General features: G+C 46.9%; 1 protein-coding gene across 1 annotated transcript in view; it reads right to left on the bottom strand.

Annotated features, from left to right (window-relative positions):
- The window catches only part of AADAC (arylacetamide deacetylase), a 37,236-nt gene extending 36,023 nt beyond the window's left edge, over positions 1 to 1,213 (bottom strand). Inside the window, exon 1 of the mRNA XM_065411131.1 lies at positions 1,076 to 1,213. Coding sequence (XP_065267203.1) covers positions 1,076 to 1,213 — 138 coding nt within the window. The remainder of the gene's footprint in view (positions 1 to 1,075) is intronic.
- Between the last annotated feature and the right edge of the window lie 22,058 nt (positions 1,214 to 23,271).

Genomic DNA, 23,271 nt, shown 5'->3' with positions numbered 1-23,271 from the left:
AAAAACCACCATCTAGACAGATCAACACATAGGCTTACACCTCCCCGTCCCCCCAGCAACAACCACCAACCTTCATAGCTAGCGCCGACAAAAGTGTATAAGAAAAAAATCATCATTGCTGCAGCCTCTGCTGATTCGCAAATGCAGGTTGCGTTTGAGGCAAGGGGGAGCTTGAGTAGATCAGAAGTTTAAGATGTATGTTTCTTAAACTGTACCACGCACAATACTTCTACAGATTTGACAGTACTACCCAGAGCTGGAATTACAGCCCTGTTTATCCACACAGGAAGAAACGCCCTGGTATGTATACACGGTGTGCAAGAGTTAGTGAGGACTAAAATGAAGCCCAAAATGTAATAAATAGAGACAAACGCGTAGGTGTACATCAGAATACATTTAGATGTGTCCTGTATCGCCATTATAGCCACACTACTCTACCAATCATTTCTAGAAGGCTGCACATCGTTCTGTGCTGCTGAGTTAGCCACCTCTCCCGTTATCACACAGGATTACAATTAGATCTTGCATCAGTACCCAGGGAAAGTGATTAGAAAGTCTCAGAGCTTTATATGTGTTTGATTACATTAGCACTTCTATAATTAGCTGGTGTTTATTCATAACCTCACCCATGCGCGCATGGACTATGTAAATCCCCAATGATGTACCATATTTAAATGCACCTCTCGCTTTCCTTCCTCCGACGTCTGACACAGTATTTCTAGTTAGGCTCAGGAGGGAAGAAAAAACAAACAGTAATAATTTAGCTATACAGGATTGTAGAGTAAATTGCAAATCAACTACAAGTTTGCACTTCCTCATCTGCATTCAAATTAATATATTTCTATTATTGTATATACTTATGTTCGTAGATTTCATTTTTCTCTAATAGTTTATTTAGTGTCAGGGTTACAGTTCCTTGATTGGTTTCAGGTATTCTTAGATATAATTTTGGATATTACTTAACCAGACACTGATATTATTCTTTGATCTGTATTTTTCTTTGCTCCACATTAATACATTACTTGAACTCAATTTCATACATAAGCACCTGGAGTAAATAAAATTCTAAACTTACCACATGTGCTACAGTTCTAAAGCCAGCATTTATGAGCATCAGTTTCCAGCGTTCCTCAATATTCTCTGGAGTGGGTGTGTAAACATAATATGCTATCAGAACAGACGCCAAAAGAAGGCACAGGGATTTAGTTCCCATGTTCTACTATCCACTTCTTTCAAGACTGATCAGATTAAACGTTCTCACTGACTCTTAACAGTTGCAAATCAGCACACGCTGATAGGGCAAAGTTAATCTGTCGTTATGTTTGGATCACGCCCAGGAGGTGAGTTCTCATCCGATCACCCTGAACAGAGGTCATTCTGCTACACAGGGGGAAACGTGTGTTTAAGTGGAAAGCATTCAGCTACAATATTTAAATGTAAAGATTAAACATCAAAGTAAATACATGGATGTCAAGCAGGGGTTCTTCTAGCAAGAACCACAGCTCTGAAAGACTGGAGAGGAAAATGCAGTTACAAAAATAAGTAGAGTGCAGCATATGAATTAAGAGCTGCAGCAAAAGTGATGATCATAGACAAAAAAGCCCCTGGAAGGTCCACCTGTCTCATAAGTTTGTTCTTCATCACTATGCAGGGAGCTTGAAATAAATGCAAACACTTGAGAGACACAGAATTTACTGTAACAGATCAGACCATACATCCTTCTAGTCTAGTATCCCTTCTGACAGTGGTCAGACTGTCACATTTCAGAGTGGTAGTCATGTTAGTCTGTATCAGCAAAAACAACGAAGAGTCCTTGTGGCACCTTAGAGGCTAACAAATATATTTGGGCATAAGCTTTCGTGGGCTAGAACTCACTACATTAGATGCATGGAGTGGAAAATACAGTAGCAGGTATAAATACACAGCACATGAAAGGATGGGAGTTGCCTTACCAAGTGGGAGGTCAGTCCAATGAGACAATTCAATTAACAGTAGGATACCAAGGGAGGAAAAATCACTTTTGTAATGGTAATTAGAGTGGCCCATTTCAAAGAGTTGAGAAGAAGGTGTGAGTAACAGTAGGGGAAAATTAGTATGGGGAAAATTAGGTTTAGGTTTTGCATGGCTACAGATATTACTTATAAAAATGATATTACTTATAAAAATATTCAGCTATTTTAAATATCCATGATATTCAACTTAATAGATTCTTGTTGCAATGAACTCATGTGGACACTATTGGGAAATATAAACTTTTGTCTGCTCAAGATCAAAAGAGCTTCTGAAATGAAAATGTGTGTTCCAAATGAAACCCCTTATGTGAAATTCACCTCTGTGCAGAGGAACAGCATGGGATTCTACATACCACTTAGCACCTTTGAAATCAGAGCTCAGATCTAGGTCAGGAGTGGAGTATAGGATTGACAGCCAGGTTTACTAGCAGGAAGCTAAAGAAGCTTGCATGCCAGCTGCGTCATCTCTCCACAGGGGAAGACAATCTGTAGAGCTACAGTGACGGATCCACAGTTGGATTCACCACTCAGCATCCTGCCATAGAATCATAGAAGATTAGAGTTGGAAGAGACCTCAGGAGGTCATCTGGTCCAGTGCTTCTCAAAGCCGGTCCGCCACTTGTTCAGGGAAAGCCCTTGGCGGTCCGGGCCGGTTTGTTTACCTGCCACGTCCGCAGGTTCGGCCAATCGCGGCTCCCACTGGCCGCGGTTCACCGCTCCAGGCCAATGGGGGCTGTGGGAAAGGCGGCCAGCACATCCCTCGGCCCACGCCGCTTCCCACAGCCGAACCTGCAGATGCGGCAGGTAAACAAACCGGCCTGGACCGCCAGGGGCTTTCCCTGAACAAGAGGTGTCCCGACTTTGAGAAGAACTGATCTAGTCCAACCCCCTGCTCAAAGCAGTACCAACACCAACTAAATCATCCCAGCCAGTGCTTTGTCAAGCCAGGCCTTAAAAACCTCTAAGGATGAAGATCCCACCACCTCCCTAGATAATCCATTCCAGTGCTTCACCACCCTCCTAGGCCAGGTCTACACTACGAGTTTAGGTCGAATTTAGCAGCGTTAAATCGAATTAAGCCTGGACACGTCCACACGACGAAGCCCTTTTTTCGACTTAAAGGGCCCTTTAAACCGGTTTCTTTACTCCACCTCCGACGAGGGGATTAGCGCTAAAATCGGCCTTTGCGGGTCGGATTTGGGGTAGTGTGGACGGAATTCGACGTTATTGGCCTCTGGGAGCTATCCCACAGTGCTTCATTGTGACTGCTCTGGACAGCACTCTCAACTCAGATGCACTGACCAGGTAGACAGGAAAAGCCCCACAAACTTTTGAATTTCATTTCCTGTTTGCCCAGTGTGGAGAGCACAGGTGACCACGCAGAGCTCATCAGCACAGGTAACCATGATGGAGTCCCAGGATCGCAAAAGAGCTCCAGCATGGACAGAACGGGAGGTACGGGATTTGCTCGCCATATGGGGAGACGAATCAGTGCTAGCTGAACTCCGTAGCAGTAAACGAAATGGCAAAATATTAGAAAAAGTCTCAAAGGCCATGAAGGACAGAGGCCATAACAGGGACGCACAGCAGTGCTGCATGAAAATTAAGGAGCTAAGGCAAGCCTACCACAAAGCCAGAGAGGCAAACGGAAGGTCCGGGGCAGAGCCGCAAACATGCCGCTTCTACGCGGAGCTGCATGCCATGCTAGGGGGTGCAGCCACCACTACCCCAACCGTGTGCTTTGACTCCATCAATGGAGAATCACGCAACAGGGAAGCGGGTTCGGGGTACGAGGAAGATGATGATGAAGACAACGAAGATAGCTCACAGCAAGGAAGCAGAGAAACAGCCAGGATATGTTTATCACCCTGGACCTGGAACCAGTAACCCCCGAACTCACCCAAGGCATGCTCCCAGACCCTGAGGGCACACAAGGGACCTCTGGTGAGTGTACCTTTGTAAATATTGCACATGGTTTAAAAGCAAGCGTGTTTAATGATTAATGATTAATTTGCCCTGGCAATCGCGGCCAGTACAGCTACTGGAAAAGTCTGTTAACGTGTATGGGGATGGAGCGGAAATCCTCCAGGGACATCTCCAGAAAGCTCTCCTTCATGTACTCCCAAAGCCTTTGCAAAAGGTTTCTGGGGAGGGCTGCCTTATCCCATCCACCATGGTAGGACACTTTACCATGCCAGGCCAGTAGCACGTAGTCTGGAATCATTGCATAACAAAGCATGGCAGCGTATGGTCCCGGTGTTTGCTGGCATGCAGACAACATTCATTCCTTATCTCCCTTTGTTATCCTCAGGAGAGTGATATCATTCATGGTCACCTGGTTGAAATGGGGTGATTTTATTAAGGGGACATTCAGAGGTGTCCGTTCCTGCTCGGCTGAACAGAAATGTTCCCCGCTGTTAGCCATGCGGTAGGGGGGAGGGGTGAAGTGATCATCCCAGAGAATTGGGTGTGGGGGTGGGGATAGTTGGGTTTGTGCTGCATGTTAACCCGGAAACCGCAGCCCCTCCTTTTACATTGCAAACCCATTTTAAATGGCCAACCCAACGGGTGCTTGGTATGGGAAATGAGGGCGCTACTGTTTGAAACCATTCCCACATGTTAAGAAGGTTAAAAAAGCCAAAAGACTGTGTCTTACCATGGCTGCCTGCAAGCCGAAATCTGTTGCCTGGCACTGCGTGAGTGATCTCTCACACCAAACCGGCAGGCCCTCAATATAAGAGGAAAAATGCGACCGTGTAACGAAAGCACATGTGCTGTGTAATGTGAACAGCAAAATGTAACGTGAAAGAGTGTACCCATTGTTCTCTAAAATGTGTCTTTTTTTTAACCATCTCTCCCTTCTCCTCCACCAGCTGCAAATGTTTCTCCTTCACAGAGGCTAGTGAAGATTAGAAGGAGAAAACGGCGGACTCGGGATGATATGTTCTCGGAGCTCCAGATGTCCTCCCACGCTGACAGAGCACAGCAGAATGCATGGAGGCAGTCAATGTCAGAGTGCAAAAAAGCACAATATGAACGAGAGGAGAGGTGGCGGGCTGAATCGCGGGCTGAAGAGAGCAAGTGGTGGGCTGAAGAGGATAGGTGGCATCAGCTTGCTGACAGAAGGCAAGAGTCGATGCTCCGGCTGCTGGAGCATCAAACTTATATGCTCCAGCGTATGGTTGAGCTGCAGGAAAGGCAGCAGGAGCAGAGACCGCCACTACAGCCCCTGTGTAACCAACAGCCCTCCTCCCCAAGTTCCATAGCCTCCTCACCCAGACGCCCAAGAACACGGTGGGGGGGCCTCCGGCCACCCAGTCACTCCACTCCAGATGATTGCCCGAGCATCAGAAGGCTGGCCTTCAATAAGTGTTAAAGTTTTAAAGTTTTAAACTGCAGTGTGTCCTTTTCCTTTCCTCCTCCCCCACCCCTCCTGGGCTACCTTGGCAGTTATCCCCCTAGTTGTGTGATGAATTAATAAAGAATGCATGAATGTGAAGTAACAATGACTTTATTGCCTCTGCAAGCGGTGCTCGAAGGGGGGAGGGGAGGGTGGTTAGTTTACAGGGAAGTAGAGTGATCTGGGGGGGGGCGGCGGAGGGTTCATCAAGGAGAAACAAACAGAAGTTTCACACCGTAGCCTGGCCAGTCACAAAACTCGTTTTCAAAGCTTCTCTGATGTGCACCGCGCCCTGCTGTACTCTTCTAACTGCCCTGGTGTCTGGCTGCGCGTAATCAGCGGCCAGGCGATTTGCCTCAACCTCCCACCCTGCCATAAATGTCTCCCCCTTACTCTCACAGATATTGTGGAGCGCACAGCAAGCAGCAATAACAATTGGAATATTGTCTTCGCTGAGGTCTATCCGAGTCAGTAAACTGTGCCAGCACGCTTTTAAATGTCCAAATGCACATTCCACCACCATTCGGCACTTGCTCAGCCTATAGTTGAACAGGTCCTGACTACTGTCCAGGCTGCCTGTGTACGGCTTCATGAGCCATGGCATTAAGGGGTAGGCTAGGTCCCCAAGGATAACGATAGGCATTTCAACATCCCCAACGGTTATTTTCTGGTCCGGGAAGAAAGTCCCTTCCTCCAGCTTTTGAAACAGACCAGAGTTACTGAAGACGAGCATCATGTACCTTTCCCGGCCATCCCACATTGATGTTAGTGAAACGTCCCTTGTGATCCACCAGGGCTTGCAGCAGCATTGAAAAGTACCCCTTGTGGTTTATGTACTCGGTGGCTTGGTGCTCCGGTGACAAGATAGGGATATGGGTTCCGTCTATCGCCCCACCACAGTTTGGGAATCCCATTGCAGCAAAACCATCCACTATGACCTGCACATTTCCCAGAGTCACTACCCTTGATATCAGCAGGTCTTTGATTGCGTTGGCTACTTGGATCACAGCAGCCCCCACAGTAGATTTGCCCACTCCAAATTGATTCCCGACTGACCGGTAGCTGTCTGGCGTTGCAAGCTTCCACAGGGCTATCGCCACTCGCTTCTCAACTGTGAGGGCTGCTCTCATCCTGGTATTCTAGCGCTTCAGGGCAGGGGAAAGCAAGTCACAAAGTTCCATGAAAGTGCCCTTACGCATGCGAAAGTTTCGCAGCCACTGGGAATCGTCTCACACCTGCAACACGATGTGGTCCCACCAGTCTGTGCTTGTTTCCCGGTACCAGAATCGGCGTTCCACGGCATGAACCTGCCCCAGTAACACCATGATTTGCACATTGCTGGGGCCTGTACTTTGTGAGAGGTCTATGTCCATGTCAATTTCCTCATCACTCTCGTCACCGCGCTGCAATCGCTGCAATCGCCTCCTCGCCTGGTTTTGCTTTGGCATGTTCTGGCTCTGCATATACTCCAGGACAATGCGCGTGCTGTTCATAGTGCTCATAATTGCCGCGGTGATCTGAGTGGGCTCCATGATCCCAGTGCTATGGCGTCTGGGCTGAAAAAAGGCACGAAACTATTGTCTGACGGAGGGAGGGAGGGGCGAGTGATTACATGGCTTACAGGTACAGGGAATTAAAATCAACAAAGGTGGCTGTGCATCAGGGAGAAACACAAACAATTGTCACACAGTATGGCCCCCCCAAAGATTGAACTCAAAACCCTGGGTTTAGCAGGCCGTTGATTTCATGGAGGGAGGGGGAAGCAAATGAATACAGAACAAATCTGGTCCATCTATTTTTTACATCTTAAGCTGGCAGCAGACGGTGCAGCATGACTGATAGCCATCGGCATCTTCTGGGTGCTTGGCAGAAGATGCTGTACTACGACTGCTAGCCATCATCGTCAAGACGGTTCAATAGGACTGCCAGCAGGACTGAGTCTCCAGGAGACAAAACATGTCTGCCCAGGTGCCTCTGATCGAACTCACTGAGGAATATGACGATGACGGATATCAATCGTAATACACCATCTACTGCCAAAAGGCAAGGAGCTGCTGCTGTATAGCAATGCAGCCCCACGTCTGCCAGCACCCAGATAGCTGATGAAGGCTACCAGTCATACTGCACCGTCTACTGCCAAAAGGCAATTAGCTGCTGCTGTGTAGCAATGCAGTACCACGTCTGCCGGCACCCAGATGACATATGGTGACGGTGAGCTGAGCTGAGCTGAGCGGGCTCCATGCTTGCCATGGTATGTTGTCTGCACAGGTAACCCAGGTAAAAAGGCACGAATCGATTGTCTGCCGTTGCTCTGACGGCTTCTATAAATTTGACCTAATTTCGTAGTGTAGACATACCCCTAGTGAAATAGTGTTTCCTAATATCCAACCTAGACCTCCCTCACTGCAACTTGAGACCATTGCTTCTTGTTCTGTCATCTGCCGCCACTAAGAACAGCCTAGCTCCATCCTCTTTGGAACCCCCCTTCAGGTAGTTGAAGGCTGCTATCAAATCCCCCCTCACTCTTCTCTTCTGCAGACTAAACAAGCCCAGTTCCCTCAGCCTCTCCTCGTCAGTCACGTGCCCCAGCCCCCTGATCATTTTCGTTGCCCTCCGCTGGACTCTCTCCACTTTGCCCACATCCTTTCTGTAGTGGGGGGGGGCCCAAAACTGGACGCAATACTCCAGATGTGGCCTCACCAGTGCCGAATAGAGGGGAATAATCACTTCCCTCAATCTGCTGGCAACGCTCCTACTAATGCAGCCCAATATGCCATGAGCCTTCTTGGCAAAAAGGGCACACTGCTGACTCATCCCCAGGTGCTTTTCTGCAGAACTGCTGCTTAGCCAGTCGTTGTGTAGGGGAAATTATCTGGGAAAGAAGAGCAGGAGTTGTCCTTTACACAAATGGGATGTCGCTCTTAAGATAGCTCTAAACAGCTTTTACTTCTTTTCCAGTCCTGGGCAAAATAAAGTACAGAATGTCACACATTGGTTTTAAGTTAAACTAACTCTTAAATCTCAAAGCAGTGTGTGTTCAGGTCATATAGTTAGATTTTTTTATTTTTGTCTGAGCCAGTTGAGTGAGACCTTGTACATTCTGTACAATACTTACAATATTAATTTGTAGTATCCTGGATATCTATATCTGTATAGTCCAAGGGTTGTGTTTGAATCTGTTGATAGATACCACCTCATTATATGCAGCTAATTATATTGAGTATAGATTACTCTGGCTCAGTGGGTGGATATTTATTTTTCCATTTCTTCACAGAACCATTTTGCCATGGTCAGTTCCCTAGTTAACCACCTCCTACGTACCTACCATATTTCTGTTAAGACGGAATGATCAACGAAGGGGGATGCAGTTTTGTGACTCCCATGTGGGCCTCGGTATTAAAGCATCTCTCCTCAAATTTCTGGATCTCTTCACAACTACATAAACATAAGAAGGAAACATATTGCAATAAGCCCGCTGACTCATTACCTGGCACTGTTTAACACTCCCTCCTCATCAGATTTCAACATCCACCTCCATAAACCCAGAGTACAAGAAAGTGAAGTATAACCTGTTTCAGGCATAGGAAAAATACTGAGGCTTGGTCTACACTAAACCCCCAAATCGAACTAAGGTACGCAACTTCAGCTACGTGAATAACGTAGCTGAAGTTCGAAGTACCTTAGTTCGAACTTACCTCGGTCCACACGCGGCAGGCAGGCTCCCCCGTCGACTCCGCGGTACTCCTCTCGTCTAGCTGGAGTACCACAGTCGACGGCGAGCACTTCCTGGTTCGACTTATCGCGTCCAAACAAGACGCGATAAGTCGAACCCAGAACTTTGATTGCCAGCCGCCGAACTAGCGGCTGGGTGTAGACATACCCTGAGGCTGTGTAAGAGCAGAGGAGGCAGGCTAGAGGAAGCAGCCTGGTAGCTGACTGTGGACAGAAGGGCTGGTTGTAGGCAGCTAGGAAGGCCAAGAGCTGGGCAGAGACACACCTTGTTGCTATCAGGCGGCTGGCAATAGCTGCAGCAGGAACATGCAGGCAGCAGACTGCACGCAGGCAGGACAGTATGTAGCGATTACCAGAAGACACAATTATCCTTATACCCCTCTCCTGGAATGCCCCCAGAGGCTGGTTAGAATCTGTTATTGTGATCTTCATTGTATTGTAACAAAGTCACTGCACTTAGGGCACTTGTAGATTTTACTTCTGGCTACGGTGACCAGATCGCAAGAGTGAAATATCAGGACACATTGGGCGAGCGTGGCGGGGGGAGGGGAGAGGACGACAGTAACAGACACAGGTGCACAGAGCCATGAGAGGGGGCCCTAGGAAGCTGCGAGAGGGGGCCCTAGGAAGCTGCGAGAGGGGTTGTATGGCCCCTGCTGCAGCCCGCACCACAAGCCACAGGGCAAGGACACCTATTGAATTCAATGAGAATTTTGCATGTGAATTGATGTACCTTGTTCTGAGATTATAAAGCCAGAAGGGATCCGGTGATCACCTGGTCTCACCGCCTGTACAGCACAGACATAGAACTTTCCCAAAATAATTCCTAGAGGATAGCTTTTAGAAAAAGCTTTTAGAAAAATACCATGACCCTTAGTATATTGTTAATCGTTAATTACTCTTACCATTGAAAAGGTATGCCTTATATCCAGTCTGAATTTGTCTAGCTGCAACTTCCAACCGTTGGCTCATGCTCTACCTTTCTCTGCTAGACTGAAGTGCCCATTATTAACTATTTGTTCCCTATGTAGATACTTACAGTCTATAACCAAGTCACTTCTTAACCTTCTTTTTGTTAAGCTAAATAGATTGAGGTCCTTGAGTCGATCACTAAAAGGCATGTTTTATAATCCTTTAATCAGTCTTGTGATTCTTCTCTGAACACTCTCCAATTTATCAATATCCTTCTTAAATTGTGCACACCAGAACTGGACACAGTATTCCAGCAGTGGTTGCACCAGTGCCAAATACAGAGATAAAATAACCTCTCTACTCCTGCTTGAGATTCCCCTATTTAGGCATCTGGTCACCCTATTTCTGTATGCATTTCCCCAGGTTTTTTTTTGTAAAAATCAAAACTGAACTGCCCCAGAAATTCTGGCATGTGGAATCATTGTGAAACTCATATGGCTCCAACCCTGCCGATGAACCTTTAGATCCACTGCACAGACTTCTGCCGCTTGAGCTAATGGAGTAAATGATGGCAGAGGCAGTAGGTTGTCATCCTATATGTGATAGATCAGCTCTATAGAGGGATGAGACACTTTTTTTGCCACTGGGTTTCACAGATATCTGCTGACAGAAGAGGAACTGTGAAACTCAGGAATCCTGGGTCTATTCCAGGCTCCTGAATGGAGTGGTCTCTAGTAGTCAAAAACCTTTCTTCCCCATCCCCTGCAGTCTATGTCTATCCTATTGCTGTCTAACCCACCCCACTCCTCATCTGATTTCAACTGCCCCCCACTACCGCTCTGGATTCCTTGTCCCAGTTTCCTGGTCATGTCTCACTCTCCTCTCTCCCCGCCCCCATCCCTCAGATGGGATGTTCGTTCCAGACTGGCAAAATTATAAGGCTTCCCAACATTTCAACACTTCCCATTCTAACTTTTCGGTTGCTTAACTATAGACTAGCTCTGCCTACAACAAAGCATATTCAGAACTTCTGATTAAAGGGATTATAAGTGTAGCAACCTCCATCATAGCTAGTCACCAAAGATTGAACCCAAGCCATCCAGACTTAAAAGCATGAGCTTCTACGACTTGAGTTCAAGATATAACTCCTTAGCTGGTAGCTATACAGTTATCCTCTAAAAATCCACCAGAGGAGGGCACAAAACACATGTTGGACAGTGAATTACAAAAGTGCCAAATATTATTTGTGACAGACCCAGACCAGTGGGGTACAGGAGTCTGGTAGAGGGCAAATATACTGGTCACTGGATGAGTATTTTTCTGTTCCCTGAGTGACCAGAGCAGGGGCTGCACTAGAGTAATCAGGAACCTGCTAGAACCAGTTCAGGCAGGCTAATTAGGACACCTGGAGCCAATTAAGAAGAAGCTTCTAGAATCAATTAAGGCAGGCTAATCAGGGCACCTGGGTTTTAAAAAGGAGCTCACTTCAGTTTGTGATAGGAGTGTGAGGAGCTGGGAGTAAGAGGCGCAAGGAGCTGAGAGGGTGTGCTGCTGGAGGACTGAGGAGCACAAGCGTTATCAGACACCAGGAGGAAGGTCCTGTGGTGAGAATAAGGAAGGTGTTTGGAGGAGGCCATGGGGAAGTAGCCCAGGGAGTTGTAGCTGTCATGCAGCTGTTACAGGAGGCACTATAGACAGCTGCAGTCCACAGGGCCCTGGGCTGGAACCCGGAGTAGAGGGCGGGCCCGGGTTCCCCCCAAACCTCCCAATTGACCTGGACTGTTGGTTCTCCCAGAGGGGAAGGTCTCTGGGCTGTTCCCCAACCCACATGGTGAATCTCTGAGGCAAGAAAATCCGCCAATAAGCGCAGGACCCACCAAGATAGAGGAGGAACTTTGTCACACTGGTGTGAGAAGTGGGATCTTGGGGTGCACAGCGTGGCGGAAGAAGGAGGGTGATAAAAACAAAAAAGGGAGAGGGTTTAGTTTTTTTCACCACAATGGATGACGTAGTGCGGGCACTGATACAAGCTACGGCGGCCTAGCAGGAGGCTACCCGTGTCCAGGCAGCCGCCCAACAGGAGGCAGTGCGGCTGCAGCAAGAGACTAATCGCCTGCTGATGGACCAGGCTGCTCAAGACCGAGCTGTGTTGCAGGAACTGGTAAACCTGCAATACTTTTCACAATGAACATCAGCGGGGGATAAACTGGGAGTTTAAGAATATTTGGAAAACAATTTTAGAATAACATTCAGTGCTGTGGTTTAAAAGAAAAAAAACCTGTTAAAACTCATAACTTAGCAGTATTCAGTGTTTGAAAAAAAAAACAACTTCTAGGAGCTATGGGATACAAGTTAAGAATGTTGAAACAGGAAGATGTTATGCTTAGTTACCACTTGGGCAAGGCGGTGTGCTATGCAATACTTGCAAGATTTCGCTGTAATGTTTTACAATATATAGCAGCGCAATGCTGATTCCATTGATATTGTTGAGCAATTCATTTTGATTTTATTTCAGCCCACATCTTAATAGATTTGAATACTATAGATCACAATTTTCAGCTCAGTTGGTCTGAGCATGCAGAGCTTTAAAACTGCTATGCTCTAAACTGTATATTAACTACAATTTTATAAACCTGCATGTCAGAGAACTGTGTGCCACTACTACTAGACAGTGTGAATTCAGTGTGAATCACAGAAATGTAGGACTGGAAGGGACATCAACAGGTCATCTAGTCAAACCCCTGCACTGAGGCAGGACTGAGTAATAACAACACTAGACCATCCTTGACAGGTGTTTGTCTAACCTCTTAAAAAACTCCAATGACTGCTATTCCATAACCTCTCTAGGTAATTTGTCCAGTGCTTAACTACCTTTAAAGTTAGGAAGTTTTTCCTAATGTCTAACCTAAATCTCCCTTGCTACAATTTAAGCCCATTGCTTCTTTTTCCTGCATGTCCTGAGTGGGACGGGGGTGGGTCCAGGCAGTGGGATTGGGGGGATGGAGGTCGAGGAAGTCGGTGGGTGTGTGGGGATGGACCAGGGGAAGCAGGGTGGAGGAACTGAGGGGGACAGGACTGGGAGAGTCGGGGGGGCTGAGGGGGATGGGACAGGACTGGGATGGGGGGAGTAGGGTAGGGGCTGAGGGGAGCATGAATGGGACAGGGTAGAGAGCCATGTAGAGCGGGGCAGGGGAGACAATGGGGCTGGGCTGGAGAGGGTCTGGAGGGGATGAGACAGAGGGGAGCAGGACTGGAATGGGGGGAAGCTGAGGGGGTGGGATGATGGGAGAGGCTGAAGAAGAGATTTGGGGTAAGGCAGGGACTGAGGGCAGGGGGTTCGGGGTGGGAGGTACAGGGGGGACTGCAGGGGAGGCTGAGGGAACAGGGTCAGGTTGGGGGCTGAGGGCAGTGGGTCGGGTCTACACTGGCACCTCTCAGCATTGCTGTGCCGGGCGGCAGACCTGCACCAGCGCTACCCTGGCGATGGAAGAGCCCTCAGTGGAAATGCAGACTTCATGACACAGACCCTCCTCGTCACTTGAAACCTGATGCTGCTCTGGTCAGTCGCTAGGCTCTTGTCACTTTCAAACCCATGCAGGGTATCTGGCTCTTTTTCAGTTCTCAGGTTAAGAAAAGCCTCTGCATTTTGTGAGGGCTTCAGCATTCACACTCCTACTTGACAAACTGTCTGCCTGGCACATTGCTCCCAGGGCATTCATCTTTATTCATTATCGGCAGGTCCATCAGATTAACGAGCAACACAGGGGGAAGCAACACAATGGTGTCATGGATTTTTAATTTTTCAAACCACTTTGGCCTCAACAGGGATAACAGCAAATCTGGACAGAGCAGATGGGTGTCAGGATGGGTTTGGGTATTTATTTATTTATTTATTTATTTGTTTTAAGTGAAAATGTTTGGGTCTGAGCAAAGGCTGCAAACTTCCCTTTGGAAACCTCTGCTGATCTTTTGCCCCAGGGGCTAACGACAGCCTGGAATCCGGGACAGATTTCCACATCCATGCAGGGTGAGATGATGGGGGGGGGAGGGACTGTGGGGGAGGCTGTTGGAACAGGGGCAGGGACTGAGGGCAGTGGATTGAGGGTGGGGGACACTGTGCGGGAGGCTGAGGGAACAGGGTCAGGGTGGGGGCTGAGGGCAGTGGGTCGGGTGAGATGATCGGGGGGAGGGGAGGGACTGTGGGGGAGGCAGAGGGAACAGGGTCAGGGTTGGGGCTGAGGGCAGTAGATTGAGGGTGGGGGGAACAGGGGGGACTGCGGGGGAGGCTGAGGGAACAGGGTTAGGGTGGGGGCTGAGGGCAGTGGGTCTGAGGGGAGCCCCCCAAGAGGGACCTGCCAGGGGGCCAAGTGAGCCCAGCAGTGCTTACCTGGAGCGGCTCCCAGGAAGCATCCAGCAGGCAGGTCCCTCCCAGTCCCTCTGGCCCCTTCCTAGGGTCAGGTCAAGGGGAGGGGGGGCTCTCTGCCCGGCAACCGCTGCCTGCTGCCGGAGTCTGTAAGCCCCGCCCCACTGCAGCACGCAGGGGAGCAAGACCTCCTGCTAACTCTCTCTGTGCCCGGGGCAGGGGCAGGGCTGCGCTCTGCAGGCTCCTGCCGGCCGGGCGGCGGGCCCCGTGGGCTGGTGCCGCCGCGCCGGGAGCTCAGCTGCACGCTGCCCCAGGGAGGAAAGATGAGTGGCGCCGGCGGCGCTGGCTTGCCGCGGTCCCCCTCATATAGGGAGACCAGACGTCCCGACCAATGTAAGGTCGGGACGCGGGACAAGTCCCCTAAAATCGGGACTGTCCCGATAATATCGGGATGTCTGTCACCCTACTTCTGGCAGTCCTAGCAAAGGAATCCTCTTATTTGAGGCATATGGATGATTATGCACATCCAGCTTTGTGTGGCTGCATATGTGAAGTTTAATGCAAATTATTTAATGAGATATTTGCATACTCTCAAATATATTATTGTATTTATTTTTAAAACAGTGTTGAAACTTCTGGACACCATTTGGCACATACATTAGAGTTGTGAAATCATGCTACATACAAGGTATCTATCACGAGAAAGAGGTGAAGCAATGCCAAAGTAAATATATCTTTACACAGACTAATCCCATATATTCATCATTCACTGTGTTACTCTTGGGGCTGGTCCACACTAAGCCCCCAGTTCGAACTAAGATACGCAACTTCAGCTACGTGAATAACGTAGCTGAAGTCGAAGTATCTTAGTTCGAACTTAAAGGTACTTACCGTGGGTCCACACGTGGCAGGCAGACTCCCCCATCGACTCCGCCTACTCCGCTCGGGGAGCAGGACTACCGGCGTCGACGGCGAGCACTTCCAGGATCGATTTATCGCGTCTAGACAAGACGCGATAAATCGATCCCAGAAGATCGATTGCTTGCCGCCGAACCAGCGGGTAAGTATAGACGTACCCTTGAATGTCTTTTGTTCCTGCATTTATCACTTGCTTATATCCCTCTAGCATCTGCCCTCATCATTCCCATCTTCATGTTGTACAGTTTCTCATTGTTTTATTCTTTCTATTCATTCAGGAAGGGTAGAGAATTTAGGTCTGTTTGCTTTAGAAAATAATAAAAGTTTGTGAGCCATTCAATGTGACCTCTGTTGTACCTTCTGCATTTTTACAACATGCTTTCACTGATGCCACTCTGGAAGAGGAGGAAAGAAAATGCGGCACACTGGTATTTGGATTAAAAGTCAAGGTTGCAACTTTTATTGAAATAAAATGACTCAAGCTGCACTATTGCCCAGCATCCAGAATTCCCTGCTATAGAAGCTATTTACTCCACCACGTACCCTTGATTCTAAAGGCAGAAAACATCCAAGCTACAACAGGGCCGGCTCCAGGCACCAGCGCAGCAAGCTTGGGGCGGCCAACGGAAAGGGGCATCACGTCCGGCTCTTCGGCGGCAATATGGAGGGAAGGACCTGCCGCCGAATTGCCGCCGAAGTGCTGCCGATCACGGCTTTTTTTTTTTTTTTCTCCCGCCGCTTGGGGCGGCAAAAACGCTGGAGCCAGCCCTGGTGAGGAACAGGTTTTCTCAAGGCATAGAGTTGTGCATGATGGTGACATACTCCACGGTCCACCACTTCTCCATGCCTTTTGTCCTGTTCCCAAATATGTTAAGAATTGTGCAAAAGGAATCCATGCCTTGTCATCCTCTGCTGTAAGGGATTCCTGCCACAGGAATGTCAGCAAACTGCTGGATCCTTACTTGCCAAATCCTGCCAGGTAACCCAAATGGAAAATAAACCTCTTGAAGAAAATATATTGGCGGGGTTCTCCAATGAATGACCATCATCCACCCTAAATTGTAGGTGATTGTACAACACGTAACTCACCACATAGATCCAAGGAGCTATGACTGTCTTCTCACGTAGATTTATCTTCACTTCTGTACAGTCACTGCAAGAGTAAGTTGGGCAGCAGCAGGATTGCACCCTGTAGCTGGTGCTTTCAACAGCTAGAGGTTTCTCTTAACTTGAATCATCATATTAACTTGTGCTCCCCACCAACTTATCCCCCTCTGATGAATAATTAAACAGATGGCAGACCCAAACTTTCAATGGAAACAATGTTGTGAGTTAGTACTACAGTATACCCCACAACAGCTTAACCAAATCTAGGTAGCATCCAGTGCCTACTGGGATCTTTGGTCTTCATTTGCCCAGTTGGGTCTCAAGTAAAGCTGGTCCTTTGGTCGCAGACCCAAACCCTGGAAGAGGAAATGGGAATATCCAAACCAACCTAGTAGCATGGGAAGGGTCCATGTGTGCCAGTATCAGGATCTGCCTCTGTCCCCTGGATACTAACTCTCTTCTCAGGGGGCCCTGGAAAAGCAACCTCCTCCTTTTGGAGAAAGAAAAAAAAGTTTATGGTGGGAGAGAAGATGGCAGCCAAGTGCAAGTAACCGGCACCAATCCATGACTTGCAACCAAGTTGGTCCCTGGGGAGGGGAGAGATTCTTGTTAACAGGGGGACGCTAAGAACACACGGTTGTCTTCTCCAGTGCTCTATAAATGTTCTTAATTTGGCCCTACTTATTCAGAGTTTTTTTCAGTGCTATTCTGTAGGTTTCAGGGTTTTATCTACCACTACCTCTGAAATCTCTCTCCTAATCAGAGTTTTAAAGCATATGTTCATTGAGTGCCCAGTAACGATACCCTCAGTATTAGAATCTGACCCCCAGTGAGTATTGTCCTACCTCATATTTTACCCCGGGATTCATTAGGCTAAGGGGGGCATGTCTCAGTGCTCACGTCGCACTCCCAGTCAGTACCTGACCCAAGCCGGGGAAGCTAATGATCCAACCATCAGACTGTAGTGAGGCCAAGTGGCCTCTCTCCGAATGGGAAAGCGAGGGTCCACTACACTCCCCTTGGTGGGCGGAGCCTAGCCTGCCCTGCCCCCCTCATTGGAAGTGCCGGGGCAGGGCCAGAAGTATAAGAGGAAGGCTCTGCAGCCCAGTTGGGGCAGAATCCCAGGAGGAGAAGGAAGCTCCTGCCATACCCAAGAGGGGAACCTACACCTGGCTGTCCCATAGCCACAGAAGTGGGAGACCCTGACGAGAAGTGGCCCAGACTACTGGCCGCAGTGTACCCCAAGGAGCCCTGGAAGCGAGAGGTACCAAACCCTGGGGAGGCAGGAAGTGGCCCAGGGGCAGCCACGGAGCAGCCGGCTGCGGAGCCAGGTGTGGCCCAGTCAGCGTGTTGCGGCTGGATCCCCGCTGACATAGGGTCAGCCAATCCTGCCTCTGCCAGGGCCTGGGCTGGGGCACAGTGGAGTAGGGTGGGCCTGCGTCCCCCTGCCACTCCACCCTGGAGTGGCTGACTCCCTACACTGTTCAGGGAACCCCATGCTCTGAAGAAGGAGCCTCCTTTACCAGTTCCTTATAGACTGTTGCCTTGCTGGCAGCCTGAGCCTCCTCAAGCCCAGGCCTGCACCAGCTCCATAGACTGTGATCACCTTGCTGGCAGCCGCAGCCCCACCCTGGCCGAAGCCAGCCCCCTGTAGCCAGTGTTTAATTGCTGGCAGCTTGAGCCTCCTCAAGCCCAGGCTAAAGCCTGGCCGTTACTGTCTGGTGCCCAGCCCTATTGTGGGGCTGGGAACTAGAAGACCTGGGGGGCCTTGCTCCACCTCAGGTGGAGACAGGGGCCCTAGACTGTTCTGCAGCTTCGTGCCTTGGCCAGACAAGCCCGAAGGCAACCTGAACAAGTGGCCTCCCTCTGAGCGGGAGAGCGAGGGTCCACTAGATGGACCAAATACAGTGATGAATCCTGGTCCCATGCCACTTGAGGCACGTGTATAAACACTAAGAAGAATATAAGGCTCTTTCCTGAGACATGCCAGTACTGTGCTTGGCGCAACTCTAGAAGTGGGATACAATGATGGTATGCCAGCTCTGTGGACAGTTACACTGCTACTTTGTGCCCCTACAGTAGGGGAGGATTGGGGCTATTATTTTGTGTGACAAGTTGTACCTCTAGGGCACCCCCCTGGAAGTGAGGCTGGGGTGCCTCTCTCATCACCAACATCCCTCTCAGGCGGTAGGTGATGCTGTAATGCGTGTTTGGAGTGCAGGATATAGTCTCCCAACTGCAAGTCTCAGGAAGGCAGCTCCCCTCCTTCAAGGCATGACCACAAGCTAACATGCAAAAGAGGCATACAAAATAATCCTGCAGCTGACAACAGTCTGGGCCAACTGTTCTCCGAGGCAACAGGTAAACAGTGTCTGTGAAGGGGGCTAGGTTTCTAATCCCCTGAGTGTGAGAGGCCCAGGCTGAGCCTTCTGAGATCTAATTAAATTAAATTAATGGAGATATCCTATCTCCTAGAACTGGAAGGGACCTTGAAAGGTCATTGAGTTGAGTTGAGTTGAGTCCAGCCCCCTGCCTTCACTAGCAGGACCAAGCACTGATTTTGCCCCAGATCCCTAAGTGGCCCCCTCAAGGATTGAACTCACAACCCTGGGTTTAGCAGGCCAATGCTCAAACCACTGAGCTATCCCTCCCCCCATTAAAGATAGTCCCTTCATCTCTACAGAAGGTCAGGCTCTTCAGTTGCTTTCCAGGTAAGCGACCCCTTCTCTGTGAGGCTAGGTAGCTCTTTTCTCTACCTCCACTCCCTTCCGTGTGCCATCCTCCACGGGGGCTGGATCCTCCCTTTTAAGGAGCTGCCCCCCTAGGTGCAACAGGCCTTACAGGTGAATCTGACAGGTGGGGCTGATTGTGCCCAGACGAGCTCCTTAACCCATTCCAGACCAAGAGGGGAACCTGCCCCACCAATTTTACTATGCTCATGTGTATCCATCATCCTATTTGTTCAAGTTATTCTGAATTTCATTCCCCGCTTCCTTTGTATTAACAGCTCTCCTGCAGCGTTATGACATAGACTGCTTTCGTCATCTTACAGCACAGTCACTCTTATAGGTCACTAATGCATGAACTTAACAAAATTGTTTGTTACATTGACCCCAGCAGCACTCCATTAGTCACCTTGCTTACTCTATGCCAAATTGCTTCCATTAAACAATACCTTTTGCTCCTTAATATATTGCTCCTGCTCCGCTAGTTCCTCATTACAGTAGAGAACTTGCAGATTGGTCTTTTATACATATAGTGATGAACACTGGTCATGTATACATAAGATCTATTGAAATATTGTTAATCTATACAGTAGTATCTGAAATACTGTAGGCCTTCCCAATATACCATGGATAAAAATTGTGGTATCTCAGGTATCACTATGAGTGAACTATCAGCCCAAGCATACTATATTCCCATCTTCGCTCATGAACCCCTTTAATTTCCTCTGAACAGTCTCTGATGACTAGACACACTAGTCCTTGTGTGTCCATATGTACTACTCCTAATAAAATCAAAACTAGCATGAAAATATCTAATTTTCTTAGCATCTCAAAATTACACCGTAGCCAGGTTTTTTTCCTCTGAAAGCAGAGTTATGCCATAAATTTGAGTTAGGGCCAAATCTAAGCTGGATATAACCGGGTCCAATTAAATTAATGAGTGGAACCTACTTACTGCAGGCCTGCTTTGGAATCTAGCTTTTAAAAGGGCCTTAAAATCTTCTGTCTTGAGGTAGTATTAGCTTTTCTACACTGCCAGAGCCAAACTCTCCTCAAATGTTTCAAATAGCACCTATCACCATCAGTTAGTTTGCAGGATCATCCACCATATTAATGAACTATAAAAAGCTCCCCTAGATGAACTACATAATTTGCCAGTTTACTTTAGGGCTTGTTTGGAATGTTTAGTAGACTGTATCTAATGACTGTTTGATCAAGTGGAAAAGTCAACTGTGACTGACTGTTTACTAACTGTATTTGGTGTTGAATATACAGAATGTCCGGAATTGTCAATAAAGTACTAAGAGATGAGTTCAAATGAAATTTCAATTTGACAACAGAGCACAATAGTACTTAGATTTACCTATCTGCTATGAAACAAATCTAGAGACATCTTAATTTAAAAGCAGTCTTTGTTTTATTGCATCAATCATCTGGTGACCATTTGGCACAAGTGACAGGTCACGTGGATTTGTTGCTGGGAAAGAAGTTTGCTGACTTCATACAATCCATCTAAATTGAGTTTCCTTAGCAAAGCCATAGGTAGCCAGTAAATGGTACATTTATCAAAAGGCTGCCCTCATCCTATTAAATTCTTTTAGGAACAGATTGCACTGGATTTTTTCTGAATTATTGTGAGCCCAGAATAATAGTGGTGATCAGGATATTGAGCGTACAAAAAACATATGCCACCAAGCTGGCCACTGAAATGCAAAAATATAACTTGACATGAAGCATATTCAAAGATTTGTTGATTTTGCTCTTTCATTAGAGAAGTCCCTCAGCTAGTTACATATTATTATTAAGTGTTATAAACAGAAGATGAATTTAACCTGCCAGTTCCACACTGTTGTGGGTCTTCTGAGAGATCAAATACACTGGGAATCAGGGTGTTCAGTAAAGAGAGGAAGGGAGGAATCGGAGAAATACTATGAGTCAAGGAATTAGGAAATAACAGTAATGGAAGCAGGTAGCAGAGCCTCAAGCACTGTGAATTTTAAATTAACTGAACCTTAACCTGCCTCTCTATGATAAACAAGAACAAAATCTTAACTGATGCAATAACAATCTTACAGGATCCCCTTACTGCATCACAAAATAAATCAAGCATATTAATATTTTAGTCTTGTTTAAATGGTTTTAATAGAACAGGAAGGTAGCATTAAAACTAGATAATAGAATTGTGAGCCTGAGACTATTCTGGCATGGTCTTGGGCAAATCACTTGACCTTTTTGTGTGTCTGATTCCTCTCCCCCACACCAGTACCAGGATTATAATGCTTACTTACCTGTTATTCAATATCGTTAGTAGTGATCTGGAAGAAAATATAAAATTACTGGTAAAATTTGAAGATACAAAAAAAAAAAATCTGTGGAGTAGTAAAAGAAGGTCAGGACAGGTCAGTTATACAGAGTGAAATGAATCACTTGATAACATGGGCTCATTTGAGCATCATGAATTTTAATACAACCAAATGCAAGAAAGAACAAATACACGTTTGAACAACAATACACGTAAGAACGCGCATCATGAATTTTAATACAACCAAATGCAAGAAAGAACAAATACACGTTTGAACAACAATACATGTAAGAACGAGTGTAAAGAGTAACAAGATAAGACATAGTATCCTGCAATGCAGCTACTGAAAAGAATTTAGGCATCATGGTTGATCAGCACTTGATCATGAGCTCCTAGCGTGGTGCTCTACCTAAAAGGGTGAACACAATCCTTGAATACATAAACAGGGGAATATCAAGGAGGTGTAGGGAAGTCGTGTCACTTCTGTTTATGGCATTAGTGAGACCATTATGGGAATACTGTGTCCAGTTCTGGTGCCCAAACCTGAAAGTCCTATATAAGAACCAGATATTATTATTATAAAGGATGTTGAAAAAATTGGAAATGGTTCAGAAAAGAGCTACAAGAATGATTTGAGGTCTGACAAACATGCATAAGAAGCTCAGTCTAATTAGTTTATCCAAGAGAAGTTTAAAAGGTGATCATGGTCTGCATACGTAAGGGTGAGGTTACTGATAGTAGACAGCTCCTTTATACACAGTATGCTTTTACTATAATGCCCTTCATAATAACGAACTTTTGGATATAATGAACCTGGTCCCTGGATCCCACCTCTCAAGCCCCCCCTTCCCTCATGGCAGGTCTCTTTTGCTTGGATTCTGAGTGGCTTGTTATAGCAAGGGTGTACTGTATAGCATAAAAAGGCATAAAAAGGTACAATGGTTGGAAGGTGAAACTAGACAAATTCAGACTAGAAATAAGACATTTTTAATTAATAGTAATTAAATCAGCATTGTTCCAATGGTAATTAACCATTTGACCAACTTGCCTAGAAATGAAGTGGATTCTCCATAACTTACTGAGTCATGACTGAATATCTTTCTAAAAATTATATCACAATATTTCAAACACAAGTTCAGAGCTTGCTGCAGAAACTAGATGAGGTGCTTTAGCCTGTGTTATGCAGGTCATCAGACTGGATGAACGTAATGGTTCCTTCTGGGTGTAAAAAAAAAATAAAAAAAAATCTATGAATCTGCCTACACCAAAGGGGTAATGGTAAATTAGTTGAAAATTAGCTGTGAAGTGTTATAAAAGTTGAATGTTTCATTACTGCATAAGGATAATACATGTAATAGATTACATTCAAATGGCATTTAATTATTGTTTACAAAGTGGAATGGGAATTACTTCACAGCAGCAGATTTAATATTTGCAGATGTTTTTCTGGCAGCAGCAAAAGTCCTCAAGCAATTTGTCTTGAGAATGATACAAAGAACTATGGATTTATAAGGAGAAAGAGGTAACTAGCTGTGTACCATTATCTTCATCACTTTTACAAAATTTATCAGTTTTGTAAAAGTATGCCTTGTGGGGTATCATTTGAAAGATCATAATTCACTGATCATTATTGTCCTGGTAGAGTATGTGTGGCAACATTGTATGTAAAGTTATGACCAGTGCTCAATTTGTAATGAAAAGGTGCTGGGACTCAAGCAATTGTTTTAGCTTCATAACGGACGCAGCAAGCCCAGAGATGCAGGGCTATGAACTGCCAAGCCTGGAGGTACCAGAGCACA

The sequence above is a fragment of the Emys orbicularis genome, chromosome 9 (genome assembly GCF_028017835.1).
Source record: "Emys orbicularis isolate rEmyOrb1 chromosome 9, rEmyOrb1.hap1, whole genome shotgun sequence".
NCBI lineage: Eukaryota > Metazoa > Chordata > Testudines > Emydidae > Emys > Emys orbicularis.
The sequence above is the reverse complement of the archived record's forward strand: the minus strand, read 5'-3'. Positions and strand labels throughout refer to the sequence as shown.